This window comes from Colius striatus, chromosome 1, assembly GCF_028858725.1.
Source record: "Colius striatus isolate bColStr4 chromosome 1, bColStr4.1.hap1, whole genome shotgun sequence".
Lineage (NCBI taxonomy): Eukaryota > Metazoa > Chordata > Aves > Coliiformes > Coliidae > Colius > Colius striatus.
In genome coordinates this window covers 29,697,756-29,722,565 of record NC_084759.1, presented here as the reverse complement: position 1 = coordinate 29,722,565, position 24,810 = coordinate 29,697,756, and the positions used below count along the sequence as shown (strand labels likewise).

Sequence of the window (24,810 nt, the reverse complement as noted above, 5' to 3'; positions counted from 1 at the left end):
TCCAGTGAAGAACAGTTCTTACACTCAATAAACATTTTCAAGAACATGCCCCTTGCAGTGATTTTTTTATGATCTGAAAAGTTTTCATTGCCAAGAAACTCCCAAATGTTTCCATTTTTCAAATCCTGGGTTTCTCATGGAGAAACTTGACAAAATATCAGCACAGACAACAAAAGTCCCTAATTCCAGAAGTGAAAAAAATCACCATCAGCTCTGGCTGCAGTCTAGAAGCAACCTTGCAGGTGGGACCTAGGAACAATTTCTCACCCTATTTGCACACTTGACTGGCAAGAAAAGCTCTTCCCTTGGTTAGGGCTGCAGAGCAGGCCTCCTCTCACATCCTCACAGACAGGGTAATGGTTATACCATGTAGCAGAGGCAATGACTCATTGTCCTACATCAAGACTAGTCTCCTTCTAGACTGTCGACAGAAAACGGTGTGAGAGGGGAAAACAGACCCCCCATTGTAGCAGCTTTTGAACCATTTTTCTGCTCCAGTCACACTTAGATGAAAGTTGAGGCAGGAAAAGCCAAGAAGAGAGGCAAAAAAACGAGGATCTGTAGGACATGATAACAGAGAGAGCATGTCAAGGGGGCTTAAATGGACAGCTTACATCAGAGGGAGGAGTAAATGCGGTTAACACAAAGTGTTTTAAAGCCGATGGTAAATGACAATTATGTTCCTTTGTGCCGTATTATTAAATCATGTTGGATTAATCTGGCATTAAGTGGTATTTCTGTCTCTCTCCTCTGTCAGGCGGTTGCATCACTCCTGTGAAGCACTGCCTGTAATATGTTTCACCCGAGCTTCAACCAGCAGCATAGGATTGGCTTCTCTTTACAGAGGTTAAACAATGAGTTCCTCATCTTTACTGCTCTCATAGACTGTTTTTTTTCTAAACAGTACATGGGAAAAGAGAAGTTTGCAAAACTGGGGTGTTGGCTGTTCAGATTCAGCTTGGGTGGTTCTGCTCTTCCTAATCAGAAGCTGGCTCTCTCACAGAAGTTTTATCCTTGTGAAAATTGGGGTGTGCTGTCACCAGACAAAATTGTGATGTTCTGCCTTGGAGAAGACAGTAACGAGGAGGTGACACTTCAGGACACTTTCTCAGATGCTCTGGGATGCCTTGGGAAACAAAGAGTGGTGTGTCTCAGCTACACACAGAAACAAATAGATCCTTTAAGAAAGTCCACTTTTATTATAGCCACGCTGAAGAGTGAAGGGAACAGTCCCGAGAGCTGTGTTTCTCCTGTAGAAGTGAGTCGAGACCTGTAAATGAAAAGTCATGGGTTCTCTGCAAGATTTTCCACTGATCTCTCAAGTCATTTGGACAGCTTTCAATTTTTCTCTTCTGGATCTCAAAGCTGAACTAAAAAAGAAAAAAAACCCACTCTAAAAAAGTGCTAAAATAGCAGCAATTCCTGGAAATTCTCCTGAGCTTTCTGATATGGCCCTAGTAACATGTATTGGGAAGCAGAGAGTGACTGCATACAGCATTTGCCATTGATTGAATGTATAGATTGCTGATGTCTCAACTTGTGTTTTAATCTTTCCATTACCTATGGTATATTTTTCTTTTAACAGTGAAAGCCTTATTATTTAGAAAACAATTTCTATCAGCCTTCAAATAGATAAGAAGCTGCAGCTTCTTAATGGAAGGTAAATTACTGGTGCTTTCACAGCCAGAGCCTCTCCCTGGTCTGATGGAAAGGTTAACTGTTTGGCACCTCCTCTGTCTGAACACCATTTTCCAAGTGAATGAGAATTTGGCAGAATTTGTCACAGTGTATTCAAGAGCAGGACAAGCTTCTCCACATTTGCTGTGAAGGAGCTAAAAGAGGGCTAAACTTTCAACAACGGGGAAGTCCCGTATGGGGAAAGCATCTGCCAGGGGAGCAACTCACAGAGACATGTGCATCAGCTGTACACTCCTTCTACCAGCACTTCAGTGGCCCCAGTCCTGGTGACAGCCACCCTTCAGCTGTCTGCCAGATGGGGGCTTTTCGACACTGAGATGATTTGAGGGATATGTCCCCACCTCCTTCCCCTGAAGCAAATGAGTAATTTCACTTGAAATCGGATTACAGGCAAGGTGTCTAGGTGGGGAAGGCAATTGCTTTAATCCATTAAGCTACTTTAGCTCCCCATCTTTATCTGGAACTCACAGAGAGAAAGTGTCACTGGGAACTTGATGGACTTAACTACTGAGTGCAATCAGCATCCTCAGGTGTAAATTGGTGTTTCTTGGTTACCTTGCTTAAAAAGGAAATGGCCAAAAAAAAGAGCTCTATCACAACCTTGGATCCATTGTTTTGGAACCAAATCCTCACCAGACAATCCCTACTAGCCAAAAAGCATCTCAGAAGAGGATGGAGACAGGAGTGGTGTTCAGGCTAAAAGTGTCTGCGAGCCTGAAAGCTTCTCTGTTTTTAAAAGCCAAGAAAATGCAGCACAAGCACTAAAAAGTGTGGAGCCACCTAAGTGCATCAGACTGCCAGCAGACACTCGTGTGACATGTTGATTTTCCCGTCTCTCCCTATTATTTGGTAAACCACAGAGGCTTCCCACAGCTCTGCACTGAACCCAGTTGTCACAGGCCCGTAATTTAAGCTGTGCATGGGCATCACAGTGTTTGGATGACTGTGAGCAGTGTGATCCATAATGAAAGTCACTCTTGGTGTCAGGCTTTTGGCATCCCCCCCAGGCTATTATTGTGCTTGGATTTTGACAAGTGGGGATGCTAAATCCCACCTCCAGCAGACCTGAGGCTGAGACAAGACTCCCTCCCTGCATCCTGTGTCCTTGCACTGCCTCTGCCCCAAATTTCCACAGGAACGTCACAGAGGCACTAGGGAGAATTTGGGAAAGGATGCAGAGCTGGCACCAAACTTGAGGGCAGCCCTCCAAGCTTTGAGGTGAAACTGCTGCAGCAGCAAGACCCTGTCCCCATGGCTGAGCCTTGGGGTGTCTCATCCCCACCCCAGGCCCTTTCTCAAAGGTATCTTCAAATTATGATCAGGTGTCCCAAAGCCCTCATGTGCCACCCCCAGCACACCAGCCAGCTTGACACAAACCCTTAAATGCTTCATTACGCTTCATGAGGTTATTAAAGGCCATGAAGTAGGGGAATCTGGGAGGCGAAGGCTACTTCCAGTGTCACTAAATCTGGGAGCGGTGTAACAGCTGAACAACGTGCCCTCCTACAAGGATTTGAAAGACAAAGGCAGAGGCACCGGGAAGATTTATTGTTGCTGTGGCTTTCTATAACCCACTCAGGCATTTCCTTCCATAAGGGATCCCATCCAACACCCTGACCAGATGTCAGGGTGGTCAGTTTAGCCCCTTCATTCCCTGGGTCAGGAGATGAGTGATCTTTGGTAGCTTCACTCATGCCCGTGTTTTACTGGGGAACAGCATTCATCCTCTACATCTGCCAAGTCATGTCAAAACAGTCGTCATTACCCAGAATTTCCTTTCATCCATCCCTCCTGACTTCTTTTCTCTTACACACACATTCAGTCTGGTTTAGATATTTGACTTACTATTTTTTTCTTCCCTCTCATTCTTTTTCCCTCACAAGTTGTTAATTTCCGGATTTTCTGGCCTTCCTCTCACCTGAGGGTGAGGACTTTGCTCTTTCCTTGGGTGACAGCCACCAGCCTTGGACTCAGCAGTCACCTGCAGAACAGTTTCCTCATTTGTAAAGCCCTGAGTCCAGCTCCAGGACAGCTTTCCCACTGTTTCTTTCATCACCCTCAAAGAAGGTCTCTAACTGTTTCCTAACCATGGCTGTTACAATTGTCCTCCCAAAACTGAGATGCACCATGATTTAGAGGGTTTTAGTTCCGCACACTAGACCCAGGGCATTGCTGCTGGCTAATGGTAATAGCCACGTGGATAAGAACCGGGAGTAAATTGAAGGCCCCCTGGAAAATGGGGGAAACAGATGTTCAGAAGGCTCACACTCCTCATTGTTAACTTCAGAATGTAAATGCCTGCTAATTCCTCATTTTATTGCCCAGCCTCATGCTCAATGTCAGAGAGAACAATCCTACAGGGATGCTCCATACATCAGCTCTGAAGGTCACGGCAGTGATGGAAATGTACCTAAACAGGAGAGGGGAAAGGAAGCGGAGAATTGCTCTTACCATTGATTGGGAACAAAAGGGAGTCCTGAGCCACTGAGAGAAAATGAAATACAGGGATCTGGCAGCAGAGAGAGGAACAGGGAGCCTTGTGCTGAAGAGGACCACTGGAGTTGAGGATTACCCTTAGCTGAATTCCTGACTGCTTTTGGTGTAGTTTTTTTTCAGTAAAAAGATGAGGCTTTTTTTTTTTTGCTTGAGAAGAAGCTTGTGAAAGACAATTCCCCAAATCCAACATGACTTTGCTGGGAGCTGGGTCTGTCCTATAGAGTGAGTCCTGGAGAGTCTGTCTCTGTGTAGAGGGGAGATTTTTGCTGCTAATGAACAGAGAGTTAACAATATCTGTTCTGTCATTTTTTCACTCTCTTGCTTCATTTTTACAGATATTTATTCCTACTCTTTCCACCTGCTTTTCCATTCCAGCTTTCCTTCTCTCTCTTCTCAAGCACTATCACTGTTTAGCACCAGCTGACAGTGCTCAGGTCCACAGATGTGGTGGTGAGATTGGGGAGGACACAGTTTTGCAGCTGCTGACCTTGTCATTTAGACCTCCCTACTGAAGCTTACACTCCTTTGGGACCTAACTCCTTCTGTACAGAAAGGTTCCTGCAAGAAGAGTATTCATCAGGAAATTTTACTGAGGACAACACATAAATAAGGTAGTGGTATTGTGTCTAGGAGGTTCCTACTCTTATCATAGCAGCTCAGCTGGCCTCCACTGCAGCAAGAAGGGCCTGGCAATTTATCACAGAAGAAGGTGTAATGGAAAGCAAGAGCTTAGAAGAGACAGGATGTGCAATGGGTCCTCCGACCCACAGCATGGAGGAGAGGTTTACCAGACCTTGATGCACAGCAGGGAGCACTGCTTATGATCTTAAAGCTGGATTTACAATGCAAAGGCTTATCTGAATGGAGCTGTATTTCCATGCAGATGGATTTCTGTGAATGCATATACAGAAAAACAGCAGCACGGATGAGCTGAGCGGAGCTGAGGCAGGCAAGCGCATCCTGCCTGAGCAATTTACTTTGTTAGTTGAGTGTTCAGTGGAAATTCTTCTCTTGTCCTTTTAATGTCTTGAATTTTGATTAATAACCAGAGAAAACATGTATTTTTATTCTAGCCCTTAACTGTGCATGGAAAGCACAGGTCAAATATATATTTGAAGACAGCATGATCACAGCAGTATTCCTTGGGGATCTGAGTAATAAAAAGGCATCTAAAAGTTTTCCACTTAGCAGGCGTCTGTATATCATCATGGACACTTTGTCCACACTTGAAATGTGACAGTTTAATAACTATGAAGCAACTGGAAATGATAATTGAGAAGATGGCTGACTGGAGCAATACTAATGATCTGTAACAAATAGATCAAGCCAACACGCTGTTGTACACGTAAGATTAGTTTTGGCTAGTACATGTAAAGGTCTGTGTGAAACAAGGAGTGAGAAAACACTACCTTTGATTTGTGAACGTCTGCTGGAGACAGTTTGGAGTGAGGCATTCCAGCCCTTATCTTTATGTTTATAAAAGCACAAAGGTATGTTATTCTAATCAGTCACTTCTTATTTATGAATTCCAACTCATACTCACCAAACACAAATTGGGTGCATGCGTACAAAGACTGGTTTTTGATGAGCAGTTACGACTCCTGAAAACGCCACAGGCGTAGAAAGAGACTCCACAGTTGCACCTGCAACCACAAAAACATTTTGGCTGGGAACAAGCCTCCATTATCCTTGAGGAAGAGAAACCACACAGTAATCAGGCAAGGGAGATGTCTAAAGTACAGTTCATTTTGGTGAGGCATATTGATCATTTTGCAGTAGTAATGAAGTGAGGCAATATTTAGAGGTCTCCAAGGATGTGCTAATCAAGAAGGTTTTGCCTTGGTGCTTCAACGTGATGCATTAGCAACAACAAGGACAACACAGAGAAACCAGTCAACAGACCACTAAGCGATGATCTGTACTGTGACCACATCTCCTAAGTGCAAGACTCTCATCAATATTCAAGTGCGTGCGGCAGAAGACTGTAAAACAAACCTGTAAGATGTCAAAGGCTAGTCACAGAGGAGTCAGGCAAACAAGGGCTCCACCTCACCTCAGTACATCCAGGCTTTGGGCAAGAGGAGGAGTTGTACACTATATTAAGCCTGAAGCCAGCAAGAATTCAAACAAGATGAAATCCCAAAATAATAATATGGGTATGGGTTTGTGCATTTCTCTCATACTGGTGCTTTCATGTCATAAATGCTTTGCCTAGTCTTTTTGAGATCATTTCATACAAAATAAATATGAGATCATGGGATGCAGGCACACACAGAGTCAATACCTCCGAGATGGCTGTAGGGATGGAAGCGGGTCTCATGATGGACAGGGATTGGTGTGGAAGTGACCGTAGTGACAGACCAATATCCCTTCTGAGTTACTAATGTCAGACATTCAAGGGGGAATTATTCCTTTGCAACCTTTCTTTTTATGGAGTCTTCTCCCAAAGGATGTAACATGTATGTTAAAAGGGAGTCAGGGACAGTAGGTAACTTCCTGTGCAGGGAATTAGAAGGCCCTTCCAAAAGAAGATTGAATATGTTCCTAAGCAACTCGATCTAGGTGGACCTGCTTCTGCAGAGAGGTTGAACAAGATGATCTCTAAAGGTTCCTTCCAACCCTACCATTCTATGATTCTATGAGGCATGGGCACCTGCCTTCACAGCTAAGACCTGAGTGCTCACTACTAAAAATGCCAAGAAGCACAAGGGCAATGTCATCACTGCCCTTTTACTGTTGCATCAAATGGTATCAAGCAGAAGGCTTATTTAGCTCATTAGTATTAGGAGATTTTTGATCTTGTTTGTCTTTTTAGAAGCAGATGACATTAGAATTGGCTTCACATTCTGCTTTCCTGATCAGCCTAACCTGCTTACTACAGATAAGTATGACAAGTCTAATTTATGCCATGACATAACAGTGATGAAAAATGCTGGATCTAAATAATGCTTTTGATATAGCTTGCTTACCAGAAGAGGAAAGAGCACAGTAATTCGTACACTCACTCATAAACACACACAGCCACTGAATCTTCTGACATTATTAATGAAGGTGTTTGGCTTTGTTATTTTTAATGCCTAAACTATCTTCTATGTTGGATGGCTAACTTTAATGTCATATTGGACTCAGATTTCCCCCTGAGGGAACGTGCAATCTGTATTAACAACCCAATTCAACAGTGAGGCCCATTTAACACTCTTATTAGCTCAGAACAAAGATTAATTAAGCAATAATCTCTTCCAAACAGCTCCTCATCAGTGGTTAATAACATGTTTGTTAGTTAACTTCCTAAGGCTAGCTCTGTGATGGGGAATGTTCTAGTGAGCTGGTTAACTGTTTTAGAGAACGTTAAAGGTTTTATTGCCAATATAAATTGTGCCTCATGATTTGTAACAGGAAGAGTGTTCATAAAGAGTTATCTGCAAAAAAAGCAGATTTACTATGTAGATAGAAAGCCAGTCATTTAACCAGCGGGGGTCTCAGATGCAATTAGAAAGAAAGCCATGTTGAAGACAACTATAGCTCTGCAATGGTCTTTTTTACACTCTTTGCAATGTATTTTTAAATGTGCCTAGGACTTCTGTTAGCTTTTTGAATGTTCTTATTTACAATAGCATCTCTGTTGCTATATAATAACCCTTCCATGACTTCTTTTCCAGCAAACCTGCATGGAGCTGCTAGCTTGCAAACAGTAGCACATGCCGGCAGTGGATGGATGGGGAGGGTCAGGGGCAACAGCTAAGAAATAATTGGGACCAGGCTATGTATTGCTCTGCCCACCACTAATCCAGGTGAAAAGCTTCATAACATTTAATTTTTGTAAAGCTAGAAAGAAACTTTCACAGCTCATGATCAGCTGTGTGTGATGAATCACAAAGCTACTTGAGTTTTTGCGGAAGGGAGGAGAGAAAACCCAATAATTCAATTTAGTTTAGGGTTACATTGATTTTTCCTTCATCCCTTTATGGGACAGCATCAGCATTTATCAGATTAAAGCAGGTTACAATGTCTCCAGATAAAATATTTCTTTTGGAGCTGTGGACCTTGTGCTTTTATGCCGTGCTTAAACACAGTGGCATCGTCTGCATCCTCCTAAAGATGTGCAAACCTTTAGGAAAGCTCTGGCCAAGGCCAACGGGAGGTGTGATCAGCCCTTGCAGAGCAGCAACCAACTTCACCAGAGCTGCCCCTCTGCCATGCACAGCTGGGAGCTGCCCACTGTTTGGTTTGGGCCCATCAAGGGACAAAAGACCACAATTAGACTCAAGTACCAAAGACCTGGGAATTGTCAAAGGGCAGGGAGAGCTTAATTGCCACTTAAGGTTCAGGACAAAACAGATCAGGCTACTGGGCTTGGGGAAGAAAACAGAAAATAATTTAATGCAACATCAACTAAAGCATAACCTTGAAACCCCAAAACATAACCAAAATAAAACAACACAGAGTGGTACAACAATGATGAGTCCAACCAGCCCTTTAAGAACACCTTCTCCCCACACCTCCCCTTTTCCCAGGCTCAGAGCCCTGTCTCCCATGTTTTTACCTCCTCCCCCCATGAACAGCCCAGGTGGGCAGGGAGTGGGGGTTTCAGTCAGTCTATTCCTGACAGCTTCTGCCGTTTGTCCCTCCTAAGGGCAGGTGGGCTACGCACCAGTCCTCCCTGCAAGTCCATGAGATATCTCACACACACAGCAACCCTGCACAGGCTGCTCTAATGCACATTTATCCCAAAAGCTGCAGCTCCTTTCTGCCTCTTGTGTGGGGCTGCTCTGCGGCACACAGGCTCCATCACGGCCTGTGCCATGGCTGCCTCCTCACACAGTCCTTTGCCCATTCAGGTGCACTCACATGGAGCTAGTGGTGGCTCTCAGTCCTGCCATCACCCTGCATGGGTTGCAGGGGTACAGCTTCGTTCTCACCATGGGTTGCAGAGGGGTCTCTGGTCTGGTGCTCCTCCTTCCTCCCTCCTTCTCTGACTGTGAGGTCCCTGTGGTCGCCTCCATATTGTACCACTCATACACCTCCTGCAAGCACTGCTAATTCCTGTCCCTAAATAGTGATGGCAGAGGCATCAGATTTGCCCAGTTGGGCCGGAGGTGGGTCTGAACCCAAGAGACGGGGGAAAGTCTGAGAATTCACCAATTGGTTCTTCACTGCAACCTACTCCCCGTTACCAAAAGCTGCTCCTTGCTAAACCATGATGCCACCAAGCTCACCAGCCCCTCCATGGCACTGAGATCACCTACTCTTTACCTAATATTCCTTTTTTGATACACTTATCAATATAAAAGTGATTATGTACTTTTAAAGCAACACAAAATATTTCTAAAGAAAAAAACTCCAAAACGACCAACAAAGTACCTGATAAATCTTCTTCTGCTGTTCTTGAGTGAAGAGCTGAAAACCAATTTCTATGGTTCAGAAGCAACCAGGGAAGGAAAGCATCTTTCCAGATATTGGATTTAATACTTTGGTAGTATATCAGTTTAATCATGTCATTTTCTTCACAGTCCACATTGGTATATACAGGTGAAAATTAGAGCTGAATCTCCCATACGTAAACGTGATCTTTCCTTTTTATCCAGATGTGCATGGCTGAGCTGAGCCTGGAACTGATATAGGTCTGTTCCCAGAAAAAAAAAACCAAAACAAAAAAGTTGACTCTGAAATCTAGCTGCTTATTGATTAACTATGCATTACATTTCACTACAGGCTCCAGTAATTTAATGCAAAATTAGGCTGGTTTATGCTTCTCTGGTATTTGATCAGTATTAAATTGCTTTCCCTAAAACGATGCTGAAGTGGGACCCTAATTTGAGTGTTTCCTTATGAATGAACTTTGCGATTGTGCAGCATTTCTGTGCTGACATTTGTGTGTGGGTGGTGAAGCCATCGGTCCTGCGTTCCAGGAAAAGGCTTCATGTGCCCATTCAAACACGTACAACAAACACATCAGCTCTGTTTTTCACAAGTTCAGAAATGTTTTAAAAGTGGTGTTTGTAATTCTATTTTTAAAGCTTCAGATCTGCTGAGATTCCACCTGGGTCAGAGGATTCTGTGACTTAATGCTGTCATCAGACAGCACTCCCCATTTTGTATGTGTAGTTATGAACGTGGCGTTAGCTACATCAAACAAGTTAAGAGTCATGAACCAGACACTGCACATGCTTTAGTGTCCACTGATGAGCAGGCAAGGCCACCTTTATAATTTGTGCACTAAGAAAGACAGAAAGAGGAAAAAAAGTAGGCTAAGTTATAGCAATCAACATGGAAATTAAAGGGGTCTACACATCAAACAGATTACACTATCATTCCAGAGCAGGCAGCAGAGAAGTCACAGTTGCCCATTTATGTTTTGACAGTCCATGCATCAGACGAGATGTGCAAAGAAGGGTACCATACTTAGGGAAAGTGGAGAACAGAGTAGCTGCTGCTAAGTGTGAACTTAACAGCGCATTTATTATTTGGGTAACTTGCTGTTGGATAAGCTGACAGGAAAGCTTTTTGCATAACAACAAAAAAAAAATCAGATCATGTAGGAAAAATGCCCCAGTCAGGCATGTTCTCTGCAAATCCATCTCTCTCTTACAATAGTCCTAACCAGTCATCTCAAAAGAAAATACACAAGCCATCAGATAGGGTCTCCTAATTTGTACCAGAGCTAGACACAGACTGACATGGCCTTCTCAGTAGGTTGTGGAATCATATAATCATTTTGGTTTGAAAAGGCCTTTAATATCATCAGGTCCAACCACTAACTCAACGCTGCCAAGCCCAACCATGTCCCTCAGCACCTCATCTATGCATCTTTTAAATACATTTAGGGATGGTGACTCCAAGTGTGCCAGTGTTTAACTACCTTCTCAGTGAAAAAGTCCTTCCTGATGTGCAATCTAAAACTCCCCTGGCATGACTTGGGCTCATTTCCTCTTGTCCTATCATTCATTACTGGAGAGACCGATACTCACCTTGCTACAAGCTCCTTTCAGGCAGTTGTAGAGAGTGATGTTTCCCCTCAGCCTTCTCTTCTCCAGGCTAAGCAATCCTCAGTCGCTCCTCATAAGACTCATTCTCCAGCCCCTTCACCAGCTTCATTGTCCATCTCTGGAGGTCTTGTAGTCTCCAAGAGGTGTACAATTTAAGCCCACACATGTGACAACCTGCAAGACTCTGATGCATCCAGGATGGCTCCCAAGCACAGGAATGTGGTTTGAACTAATTGTTCCGAGTCCAAACAATTGCGTGACTGAACTTGGCCTGTCCCAATCTGAATTCTCTCCACACAAATTCCCTATGTGATTTGGCAAGGGCTTTGCCCAGCAGGCTGATGTCCCATTTCAGGAGCTAGGACAACTTGCTCACACAGAAACAAGCTGCTAGGTACCAGGTGCTCACAATGCCTGAGAGCCTCCCCCATGGTGTATACAAGTCATAGACACAGTCTCAGTTTACCTCACAGGAAGAAGTGTATATACTCACAGCATGCTAAGTCCTTCTGAAAATCTTGCAGAGTTTTAGCTTCTGTAGCACCCTAAAGCTTGAACATTAAGCCTAATTAGGTATTGTGAGGAAAACAAGAATTTATGTTTTATTATTCACTTCTACCACTCTTCCATTTTACTGAATTACAACTGAGCTCTCTCATAAGAAGCAGGAAAATAAAGCACTTTCTGTCTTTTTCCTGGACTGCTGTTTCATATATTTTAATCACAAACGAGTATTACTCCTTTCCTTTCTAAGGACAAGGTCCCAAGAATTTTAATAACTTTGATGAGATCATTGCCCTCCCCAAGCTCTCACCTGTTTTGCAATGAGCTTTCTTACATTAGGAGCCTACTCATAGCACAGTTTCTACCTTTGCACACAGCATCTTTTCTGTGTATCCTATTTTTGGCTTTAGACACGTCTCTTTACATCAGACTGAAGTTTTTAGTGAACTTCTGGCACTGATATTGCTAACTTATGGCTCTTTAAGGTACAGAAGTTGATTAAATTTTCCCCTTCAGTGATGTGTCAATTTGCACATCTTGATGCTGACTCGCAGAAGGACTAGAAATGAGCTAAATGAATGGGTCACATGGCAGCAAATGCATCTCCACGGGTTTTTCTCCAGTTTTAACTGTGATTTGCAAATTTTCTAATCTTCCTTCTCAGTCAACTCCTTTTCAAACCACAAATGTACAGGGAGGTCACCCACTGTGAGCTGTTTGTGATGAGACGTGATCATTTAATCCTCTGTTTTATCTCCTGCTTCCCAGCTAATTTTTAATTCATGTCATTTCTTTATCCTTCAGCTGCTACAGCTTAATTTTTTCTGGTAACCTCATGTGAGACGTTTCAGAAGTCCTGTGAAACCTTTTGCTAACACGTTTTCTGTGAGCATGCAAGACAGACACAGGGATGATGTTGAGGACAGGCAACTGCAGGTTTCATGCTGATACAGTGCACCTTTGCAACCAGGAGAAGAGGTGAATCTTGCATGCACCTATTCAAGAACTTAAGGGGCTTCCAGTATCCATCTTAGAGATACGTATGGGCAGCTTTTAGGCTCACCTGTTCTTTTGCTGAGCTCCAAGTTCTTATTTCTCACTTCCCCAGTTTTTCAGGAGATGGATGTCATACCCTACGTTCCTCCTCTTTTGGGCCTTCAAGAAGTTGAAGGTACTACAGAGAGTAGTAAAACCCTCTTGTCTCTGCCATAAACACTTGTAGAATCATAGAATGATAGGGGTTGGAAGGGACCTTTAGAGATCATCTAGTCCAACACTCCTGCAGAAGCAGGTTTACCTAGATCGGGTCACATAGGAACATGTCCAGGCAGGTCTTGAAGACCTCCAAGGAAGGTGACTCCACACCCTCCCTGGGCAGCCTGTGCAAGGGATCCCTCACCTGAACAGTGAAATAGTTTTTTCTTAAGTGGAACTTTTTGTGTTCCAGCTTCATCCCATTACCCATTGTCCCATCTTGCAGCCATGTTAGGGCTTCACTGCCTGTGCATCAAGACCTCAGTTAGTGCAACTAGATCCTTCAGTCTTCATCATCCTGATGAATGAGCTCCTGACTTGTAGAAGAAACTGTGAAGTTAAAGTCCAGCTACAACCTGTTCTACTAAACTCTGTCCCGTTTCTACCACTCCCTTCCTCAAGTACTTTCCACACAGTGTCCCAAGCACAACCTCATACATCTAGTATATTCAAATAACAAATTTAATCATAACGCAGACGAGAAAGAACATTTCCCACCCCCCTCTGAAGCTGCAAGCAATCCCCATCCAATACCTGTGACTTCAATTACCCCTTGTGTTCAGCAACTTTAGCAGGTTCAGGTTGCTTGCATCGACACCTCCCTTTCCCATGTTAACGCGTACTGAAAATTCAGCAGCATATTGCTTCGTGGCACTGCAGTTTGCTCTAGTACTTCTTCTGACACTTGAAGAGAACAGCTCAATTTCATTATTAAGGAAAAAAAAAAGCAAGTCTGTGGTAGGTGCATCCCTGGCAGTGAAAGCTGCTATCAAGCAATTAAGCTTCCCCAGAATACACCTATCTTCCCTCCTTCATTATCGACCCCTACTGATATGAGATAGTGATACTCACTGTTCATTACAAAAAAACATGTCTTCTTCCAAAAAACCTCAGCTGCTTGCTTTTTGAAAGCTGTTTTAGCACTTGTCTCTGCTGGATATTTGGACTTCTTTATTGATCTTGATGGGACAAATTTTCAGATTTTTAGGAGGTCAGGTTGCTTTTCTTCTGAATTTAGAGCTTGATTTACATCCTTTTGTTATCATTTTAACAGTATGTTTGCCACTCTCAAACTGTCTCTTGTAATTGTAACCAAAAAAAACCCTCAATGCCCCCACTGCCCACAAAACCTTACCTACTATACAACCTGTGCACCAAGACCAAGCCTTTGGTACCATCTCCTCGGGCTTCCCCTTAAAATTCAGGCAAAGATCTGTATGGTAGAAACAACTGTTTTGTATAAAGACCCCTTGAAAAACAGACTTTGACTGTTACTGTAAAACAAAGGAGGTTCTCAAACTCTTTAAGCTGGTAGGAACCGTTGGATCTGAACACACATCCAGGCCCTGGCTCATAGGAGCAGAGCAGCTCCAGCCAGCCAGCTCTCTGCTGCAGGGCATCCCTAGAGCACAAAAGGGAGAACACAACTGTGATAATGCAGTTCGACAAAGGCCTTAACTTAGTAAAATTGTCTTAAACTCAGTCTTTTGAGTAGACTGCAGCAGATGGCCCACTGTCAAAATCTGTATCTCAGGCCACTAGCCAAAGCAGCAATAGCCTGAAAATACTATACGAGATAATGAACACGACAACATCCCACCATACAGGTCACAGTCTCCTTAGTGTCTCGAGGCTCTAAAAATCTGCTCTGTCAATCTGTTGTGGCTACAAGTGCTGGGCACTGTGCTTTACATGGGTGAAAGCCTGCCTCATCTTACCCAGACACAGGGCAGCTTGCTCTTGTGCAGCTCCACCTTCCAGATTGCACCTCGGAGGGGCTTAAAATTAATTTATCATCCAACTAGGCACAGCATGGGCTCAGCAGCAGAAAGGGCTGACATCTCTACTGGGGTACAGGGACTATTTTAAAGTCGCTGACACAGCTTAAAAGGAGAAACTCAGTAGGGAGACACGCTTCTCTACATTTTCAGACTTGGAACCAGAGCATGCAAGGGCAGCCGAGGGACACATTCAGCACACCACCGTCCAAAACATTACAAGCTCCTGTAAACCCTGCCAAGGCCTTGCAAAGAGAGAACTGAGCAGACTACAATTCTTCTGTCCCATTTTTTCCCACACAGAATCAAGCTGGGAGTGAAATAGGGAGAAAGGAAGACATGGAAGAGGCTAAAGAGGGCAGGCAGATCCCATCAGAAAAGTGATGGCTGACACAGGGAAGGGGATGGCAGGTCCTAAAGGAACCTCTATGATTCAGATAGGCTTTCTTTTTCTGAAACGGAGATGTGGGCAAAGCTCCTTTTCTTAGTTAAACTATCTGATGTAGGTTTAGTAACTTGAAATTCCCTGGAAACTCAACACTACTTTTTGTTGAAAGGATATAGATCAAAATACTCATACACAGGAACTTGGCACTTGCTGGGCCCTATGTCTGCAGTAACCCCTGCCAGAAGAGAGGAGGAATTGCTTGCAAAAAATCCTACTCCTCTCTCCAAAACAGGTGTGTTTTCTGCTGGTACCATAATGCACTTCTGTACTCTCAAGTGCTGCAAATCCAACCAAAACCAAGCTGTGGAAGAGGCACTCTTAGCATCTTCTTTGTGTAATTACGACAATGGTCCAGTTCAGCACTGGCTTTGACATTCAGTGGGATGCTACCACTTCACAAGATACTCATAGGAGCCCACTTTATTTTGCTTTTTCTAGGCCAATGTGAAATATACTTCTGCAAACCAAGTGCATAGATACACCGTGACTGTTTTATAAGAAGAGTGTTTAAAAGTGAGCACAGTGTAATTAAATGCCACACTGAATCTATTTTGTGTACTGCAGCCTTAGACAAGGCTGTTTCTAGCCATCAAACATTTTTATGTCTTTTAGAGGCAGAGATTAAAATAAGCTTTAACATAATTGGAAGCAATGATCTAATACTTCCAGCTTAAAGGCTGTGTTACCATCACCATAAAATAGGTGAGAACCTATTTAAATGCTGAATAGCACAGGTTTGCTTACTCTTGCTCCCATTAAAGTACTTATGTGTTTAAAACACCCACTGGTTTTATTTATAAGCATACATAAAACCATCAATGGCATTAAAAATAACAGTTCCACACTCACTTAAAAGTGTTCAACAAGTGACAAACTTGGGATGATGAAGTTTTGCCCGGATCACGTAGTTTAATATGAACCAAACAACCCGGCAGAAATATCTCATGTCGCTGCTGTTTGATACAGGTACATAACACACTAGTGTGTGGGCACTTAAAGTAAAACAACCTCACATTTTCTTTAGCAACAATTCTTTAAATGTAGGATAAGAACATTTTACTGAAGGCTTACATACTTGGCAATATAGAACAGCATTACAGTATAAAGGCTTTGTATTTGAACTGAATTGCTATTGATACTTAGGTCTGTGCTTGAAGCTGGTGCAGCTGTCAGTAATCACAAGAGATGAGGCAGTTAAACTGTAGTCATCATCCCACCTGGTAGGAGTGCTGGTTCCAAGCAGAGAAAAGGGGTAAGAAACTAATATAAACCATCTGCCAAAAAATGTAGTGGTTCATAACTCATTTTCAACCTGAAGGAGAACACTGGAAATAAGCTGCTTTGCAGCAAGTCAGTAGCAAGGTTAAACTAGGGATTTCCTTCCCACCTCTGTGAGCAGAATTCAAAGTGACAGACCAGGCTTAAACCCAGGAAAAGCAGACTTAGGACGAACTTTTAGAAGCCTCAGTTTCTCAAGAGGCCTCCACAGACTACCCAAACATACCTGACTGGTACAATCAAAAGATCCCAAATATCCCCACAGATATTAACTTCTCAAACCAAAACCAGGCCCTTCAAATCTGTAACACCCAGCAAAACATCACTGCTCCCTGTCTTTACTGTTAACATTTGAAAGCTCCTGACACTCCTCAAGTGTGAAACACCCCCCAGCTGCTGCATGGGACTGATCTGCCCTGATATGTACCAGGATGGAAAAATATCATGCACTTGTCCTCCTTTGTAAGCAGCAGACATTTCAAAAACCTGTTAGTCTGACAAATGCAGGCATCTAAAAATGATCATCAATCACTTCCTGGAAGTTTTTGTACTACTTCTCATTGACAAAAGCGGAGCCTTAAGTAACTAGACTAGGTTTATGTGTCCAGAAATTTATCAGAGGAAACCTACAGTAATGATGGAAAAGTGATAGTTTTGTCCAAATCCAGACCCACCCCCAAGGCTGCCATGGCAAGAAAGGGATTTGTAAAGTGGAGGTAGACAACTCCCAGGAAGAACTTCTCCTATTAAGAAATTCCAGACATGTATTGAGGGACCAAGGCAGTGATGGAAAAATCCTCTCAGAATGAGGGAAAAGTACAGAGACAGTTTTCTTCAGTTTAATATCAGGTGGTGTTATAAACTAGTAAAACCAGACATCTTCACATTATTACACTTGATGCACCATAAAATAGGTTTATGTTACAGTGTAAGATTCAATATTATAAAACTTGCAGAGAACTTCTCACAGAAGTCTTTTTTTTTACCCCTCTTATTCACATCCAAACCCAGTAATTCTTATCTGTGTACAAATGGAGTATCTCCTTCCATCTTCTACAGCTGCTTTCTGACCAACCACTTCTAAACATCAATACCAACACTGGTAGAAGGAAATCAACTGGATAGTGCCGCTGTGGCCGTCGGCTCAAGACACACACACTTCTTGCTGGAGAGCTGGCTGTGGGAGTTTACTGTCCTCTGCCTTTTCCTGCCCAGGAGCTTGGCACGCAGTCTTTCGTTTGAATAACCGAAGGCTCAACCGTAGCAAGTCACTGTCCATGGCGGCAGAATTTGTGTATGTTTGTTTTGTTGCACCCTGGTGAAATGAAAAGTGAAGAAAGAACCAACTGAAAACAGTGCTTTTAACAAGCGAGCTGAGGAAATGGACCTCAGGTGCTCTCAATAATTGTAACTTTAATCACACACAGGCACTACAAAAGGCTTTGAGACTTAATGATTTTTCTGTTAGCATGCAGGATCAGAAAACCCATCCAAGTGCAAAAAAAGGGCTAAGGTATTTTTTCTTTCAGCTTTAACTTAGAACAGAATCTTAAGAGTTCTTATAAAAGTACAAGGAATCTCAAAGAGGAATTATTCGATAGCTGACTTTGATGCTGAATTTTAACCAATTATTTTTTCTGTGTATTTTCTAAAGAGGGTAAACAAATCTCCAGATTTTAAGCCTGTAAATGAGAAACAGCACCTACCTCTAGTCACAACCTTAATCAGTCATCCTAAGCAAAAAATAAACACCCTACAACCCCTTTAAATAAAAGGTCCATTCTTTATTATTTAGAGGACTAGGTCTACTTCAGAACAGCAAACACAGAAATTATCTCCCTAGAAAAATGCTTGGCTCAGTGGAATCACAGAATGGCAGGGGTTGGAAGGGACCTCTAAAGATCATCTAGTCCAACCCCCCTGCAGAAGCAGGTTCACCTAGATCAGGTCACATAGGAACGTGTCCAGGCAGATCTTGAAGACCTCCAAGGAAGGAGACTCCACACCCTCCCTGGGCAGCCTGTGCCAGGGCTCCCTCATCCTCACAGTAAAAGAGCTTTTCCTTATGTTTAAATGAAGCTTTTTGGTTACCAGCTTCTTTCCATTACCCCTTGACCTGTCACCAGATACAACAGGGAAAAAACGGATGTCCCAACCTCCTGACAGCCATCATTTAGATATTTGTAAACATTAATGAGATCCCTCCCCAGTCTCCTCTTCAGCCCCAGATCCCGCAAGCCTTTCCTCATAAGGAAGATGCTCCAGTCCCCTGATCATCTTGCTGGCCCTGTGCTGGCCTCTCTCCAGACGTTCTCTGTCCCTCTTGAGCTGGGGAGCCCAGAACTGGACACAGGACTCCAGATGAGGCCTCACCACGGCAGAGTAGAGGGGGAGAAGAACCTCCCTCGACCTGCTGGCCACACTCTTCTTGATCCATCTCAGAATGCCATTGGCCTTCTTGGCCACAAGGGCACATTGCTGGTTCATGTTCAGTTTGCTATCAACCAGGACTCCCAGGAACCTCTGTTTGCACATTTTACCCCAGCCCTGTAAATAAAGCACTTGCCTTTTCATTCTTCATCAGCTGCTTACGGATTGCAGAATCCCTTCGGAAGCAGAGTGCTTTGCAGCAAGGGCCCAGGTTACTGAGCAGCCCCGCTCTCTCTTCTTTTCTTAGAAGTGCAGCCATGTTCAAGGCCCCCAACTCGTGCTCAAAAAGGTTTTCTGCATCTGGAAAGAATTATTATTTGCAGAGATCAACATTTACATTGTACTTTTAAACAACAAAATACAGTACTTTGAAATTTCTTGAAGGTTTGGAAAAAAAGAATATCCTTTATCATTTAAAGGGAAGGACAGATACCCTTGTATGTAGCTTCAGCACTCGAAAACAATATTGAGACCGCAACCTCTGAGAGGCCTAAAATCAAGTGATAGCTCTGGGATAAAAGAGTTGGTATCTCAGAATCACAGAATGGTAGGGGCTGGAAGGGACCTCTAGAGATCATCTAATCCAATCCCCCGATCAAGCAGGTCCACCTCAATCAGGTCACATAGGAACACGTCCAGGCACGTTTGAAAACCTCCAGAAGAGACTTCACACTCTCCCTGGACAGCCTGTGCCTCACCCTCAAAGGAAAGAAGTTGTTCTTTAAGTTTAAGTGGAACTTTTTGCGTTTCATCTCATTTATGACCAGACATGTGACAAAAGGTGTTTACTGCTAGCACTAATTAGAATATGATCTAGGTTGCACTTCTCCGAAAGACATCAGATAATTGTACCAGTATCAACACAGGGTTTCTATGTCTATGTAGAAGTGAAACACAGCTAATAATACTCTTTCATCCATGGTGGATGAAGCTGGAGAACAAGGCAACGGGTGCTAATGAACTACCCCTCCTAAATGCTTTAGATGAGATAGATTTAGATATTCAAAGTGGCAGGACAAGTCTTTTTGTACATTTATCAGAAATACAGCAGCTGGAATCACTTTAACAAAAGACAGATCTCGAGGTGAGTCTTGTTCGGTAACAAGGCTGTTTCTATGAAATGCAGAGACAAAACGAGTGCTGGACTGCAGCTCATTGATCTATAACCCTTCTACAATAAATGGGAAGACTATGATGCATTTGGGAAAAAATTAAAAATGGTGAGGTACATAGCTAAGTCCAATCCATCTGCCTCTACACAGTAAAACACCTCACTGAAGACATCAGCAAACTTGGGGAAAATACAGCAGCTAAAAGCAACAACTGCTAGAGTAGCTTGGCAATATGCACAGAGAACAAAGATGCTTTTTTAAACCACTCAGAGCATTTGGATGAAGCTGAGTAAAACTAGTTTTTAAAGAAAGTGAAAAGAAACATGAAAGGCAGGTTTAATTGAACAGCCCTGAAGCCATCAAGGCAACTTCAATGGACAATCAACAACAGAACTTAATGACAAGACACAAAAAGGCCACTTCGAAGGTAAGACTGGCAGCTTGTAAGGTCTGTCTAGGTGCCAGAGGCTGAGTGTGTCTGGCAAGTAAGCATGTCCACATCTTTAGAGGAAACAATTGCGTACGTAGAGGGAAAGTCAGCTACAAATTTTGATTCCATCACATAGTACAGATTTTTGTTTCCAAAGAAAAATAACTTAAAAATCCCTGAAAAAAGCTACTATTCCTTTTTCCCCCCCTACATTTTAATGTATTACCAGAAATTTTTCCTCTACAGTAAGAACAAAGAAGGGAAACCAAACTCAGGAATAAAATGGGGAAAACAGTCCACTTTGGAAGAAGTCCGAAGTGAAAACGCTACATTTTCACTGCAATGCATGCTGAATATCCATCTCGCAGTCAGCCTCCTTGCAGGCCTCCATATTTGTGCCTTTGTTTAGAATACATGTACTGTGTCTGTGTAACCACTACACAAGTAATCTTCAGCTTGCAAATTACACAGCAAAGGCTTACACCTGAAAGCCCCCTGGCAGTTCTACGAGGGACAGCACACCACAAAGGGAAATCACTGAGGGCACGTCAATCCCCCTTCCTCTCCAGAGTAAAGCTCTGCTGAACAAGAGTACACTGAAAGCAGCTCAGAGGTGGTGTTGGAGAGCCTCCTGCTATTACAATGGACTTCCTGTTTATTTCTAGAGAAGCATGCAAGAACTGTTGAGGTTATTTTGGGTATAATTTTAAATAGCCAGCTGGAGTGATCCTGCACTGTGGTTCCTGTGGCAAGGGATCCCTTGTAAGAAGTGTTGAAGTACATACCAAAATTAAAGAGGCATAGCTCATACTTTTGCTATACCAGATAGTTTGCAAGTTCAGGAAGACTCAATATTGTATCAATAACATTGGTTATGTGAATTCTTAAGCATAAGAGCTGAGATTATTATTTTTTTTAAACTAGAAGAAAGCTAACACTGCATAAAAAGAGCTGCAAATATTGCACTGAGACCTTTACACTACTTCGTAATACACCAAGTACACACTTCAAATTATGCAGTCTGTGATGCAGTAAAACATTTGCATTTCATTTGACTTGAGAAAAAGCAGAAGCAGCAGCAACAGCCCACAATTAATAGTTACAACAATGTCTCAAGCAGTGACATTCAAGGAGATCAGCAGGGCTGGGAGAAGTAAGTTTATCTGGGTTATCTGAGATTATGTGGTTAACAAGACACCTGCGTAAATAAGGTTGCTAAGAATTTGATATAATACCTTTTAATTAAGAACTAAAATTTACAGAGTAATTTTTTTTTATTCCCTAAAAACAGGGTTTTCACAGACACTATTATTGATAAGCCATAGTTTTCTCACATTTAGATCCTGGAATAATTTGCATACAGATCTCAAGACAGCAAATGTTTCACAGTTCTAAAAAAACAGTTCTACCATGCAAGTCATTGCAAGCAGCTCACTGGTTCCTGGGATGCCAGAGAAAAATCAGGCTATTAATCTAGACCTCCTCACCACTGCTGGAATTAAAACACTATTTTGACTGACATGCAGCTATATTACATTCCTGTGATTTTCACTCAATACTCATTACACAATTTTATGGTCTTGAAACCTAAAACAATGAAAGAAAACAATGCACATTTCATAATGACTTTCACCACATACAAAACATAGTTTAATCCCTGCAGAAACAATTACCTTTAGGTTTTTCTAACACTTTCTGACAAGTCTCTTTAATTTTGGTGAAGAGTTCTGGTCCTGCCAATCGCTTGGAAATGCCAACTCTCAACATTACAGCCCCTGGTGTGAATTTTAAGAGTGCAGCCCCAGGCTCACGTGGTTCTTTTGGCTGCTTTGGCATAAGACTGGACCAATCTACATCTATAACATCCACAGGATCTGCAAAAACATTGACAGAGAATGAATTATCACATCATCATCCCTTACCACAGCTGATTCATTTCACATGCTGAGTACACACCCTGGTCTCTTAAAAGCAATATATATTAGATTAACATTGTTCTGTAGTTCTCAAAGCCAGATCCTTGGAAACTTCAGGTAAGAACATCAAAACTCACATTGGTGGAAAAAAGGAGCATGCAAATATAAAGTTTCTTAGATTTAAAAACCCTACTACTAATATTCTACTTTGTTTTTGCTGCAACTCTGTTGTGGAAGGCTGCTCGCCCAGAAAATCTGGACACGTCACTTAGGCCTTCACAAAAGTTATAGTACAACTAAACGCCCTATGACAGATCCAAACTAAATGTTTAAAAAGCTAGTACTTCGACTCTGGATGCTGGATGTTTTGGGTTTTTTCTTTTTTTTTTTTCCCCCAAGAGACATACTAGTTAGTGAATAATTACACATTTATGTTTGTCTAGTATGTTTAATATAGAAAATACAAACCCAGATGACTCAACCGAACTTAGAACAAGTAGAAGAGTCCACGCTGCCCAGTGCATTTGACAAGCAAAGCCAGACAATACCAGTTCCAAATAATGATCAAAACCAAATGGGATAAATGAAAACAGGTTTATAGACCTACCCTTTAAAAGTCTACCCTTGTAGCTATATAAAACAAGATAGATTTTACTTCACAATACAGCTCCCGGTACTCTCTACTTACCTCTACACTTCTCAGGCTCCCATGACTGTTACAGAACAAATGAGAAATACTGAAGAGCGTACAAACTGCATTCCTAATTCTGAAATACTGTCAACACTACAATAGCATTATATGCAAACTGATCTAATCTCTACATTTAAATAATCACAAAGGGGTTTTGCTATACTTTTACCAGGCATCTTCTCATCCTCCTGTTGATCCTCCCGCTTTTCAGCATCACCTGCCAGAATTTCATCCAGTTCATCATCACTGATTGGCTCATATTCTCCAGCACCAGACCCCAGGGACTGGACATCATCAATCTTTGCTTCATCTTCTCCTCCTACAGAGATAGATACATACTGTAGCTTTAAAGCACTCATTGTTCTTTTCTAAATACGCTTTAAGGAGCCTGAAAACAAAGAAGTTCAGAAAACTAAACTGTTAGGTTTTGGGGCAAGTATATTCAATGTGAAAACAGGTTGTAACTCAGAACAGAGAATTTATTTCTCCCATATACAATATGGCAGCAGTTTGAAATTCACATGTCTTGGTCTTTTTTTTTTTGGTGCAGTATTTGTCCTAACTGCACACAGAAAGCCATATTCAGAAGATATATTTGTTGATTATCTGATATGTAGTTAATGATACAAATCTAAGTTTGCCCCTCAAAGTCTTTCAGATGCTTTTGCACATGAATCCAAACTCAGGATTCAGTCCAAAGGCTCTGCAAGGGAACAAGGTAAACAAAGTCCCAAAATACAAGAAGGTGCAAGATATCTTGAATGAAGCAATTATTCACAGGGTTTTAGACTCTTTGTGCAAATCCCAAGAGCAGCTTTTAGAATGCCATGCCAAACTTCTTCATTTGTTACCCTCCTATCCATCCAAATTCTGTATACATCTACAAATGTCTGTGCTGTATGTATAAACATGTTCCCTAAAACCTGTAAACACAAGACAAACATTCTGCAGTTCATGAAAGGAACTTATCAAGGTATTGTTTCACCCCCAAGAGTTAAAAATCTGATTCAAGCATTCAGAAACTCTACTGTTCAAGACTCTGGCTTTCTTAGGGTTCTTCACCACAGTACTCGCACTTAGTTGTTCCATATAAACTAGACAAAATTTATAGGGGTCCTCCTCTGTAGATGACTGTGCTAATGTCTTTCAGTTCTCTGAGCCAGAAAGGAAACTGTCTTTTTTTTTTGGCTTCCCTTTGTAAAAGCTGCAGAAGACAGACAAATCACCTAAACTAACATAAAAATGACTATAGAAAAATCAAGACGACAACAGACTAGCAGAGTGTAACTAACTACTCACATCACCTGGCGTTGCTTTGGAGAAAGCATATAGCACCTTGGGCATTATTTAAGCCCACTCCTACAGCTAACATGTTAAGATTCAAGACATGGCAATAATTTTGACAGTAATCTTCTCACATTTTCTTAGAAAATATACTACAGTAATTTGTCCAAGTAAACACCAGATACCTCCTTAACATAATCACATTTGCAAACTGCATTTAGTTTTCTAAAACGTCCTTTCTTTTCAAAGGGAAAATAAGGCTAGATTTCATTTTGTGTCTTATGATTTTAAGCATTCGCTGCCTGTACAACCCATCTTCTGCCTCCACACTAAACTCTCAGATACACCAGCTCACCATAACCACGTGTTTGGACAGCACAGATGAACAGTTAAAAAAATTACCCTGTGAAGCAATCAAAAATAAGAATCCATAATTCTCAACACATGATTAAAAATTATTACTTCCTCAATTTTTCATGTCAAATCCAAGTTTGATTATTTCTTG

At 42.2% G+C, this 24,810-nt stretch overlaps 1 protein-coding gene and 1 long non-coding RNA gene across 8 annotated transcripts in view; both read right to left on the bottom strand.

Moving 5' to 3' along the window:
* Positions 1 to 5,751: 5,751 nt before the first annotated feature.
* Positions 5,752 to 11,660, bottom strand: LOC133624679 (uncharacterized). Its single transcript, XR_009818041.1, has 3 exons — positions 11,163 to 11,660; positions 9,556 to 9,817; positions 5,752 to 5,837 (listed from the first exon to the last, which is right to left on the bottom strand). It is a non-coding gene; the product is annotated as an uncharacterized LOC133624679 (long non-coding RNA).
* Positions 11,661 to 17,259: 5,599 nt separating this feature from the next.
* ZC3H13 (zinc finger CCCH-type containing 13) overlaps positions 17,260 to 24,810 on the bottom strand; it is a 49,862-nt gene continuing 42,311 nt past the window's right edge. For 6 of the 7 annotated variants that reach the window (XM_061994892.1, XM_061994910.1, XM_061994883.1 and 3 more), the window contains 4 exons: positions 23,185 to 23,340; positions 22,088 to 22,288; positions 19,009 to 19,172; positions 17,260 to 17,757 (listed from right to left, as the gene is read on the bottom strand). In XM_061994892.1, the coding sequence (XP_061850876.1) occupies positions 17,587 to 17,757; positions 19,009 to 19,172; positions 22,088 to 22,288; positions 23,185 to 23,340 (692 nt within the window). In that variant the 3' untranslated portion in view covers positions 17,260 to 17,586. The remainder of the gene's footprint in view (positions 17,758 to 19,008; positions 19,173 to 22,087; positions 22,289 to 23,184; positions 23,341 to 24,810) is intronic. The other variant, XM_061994901.1, reaches the window with a different exon arrangement.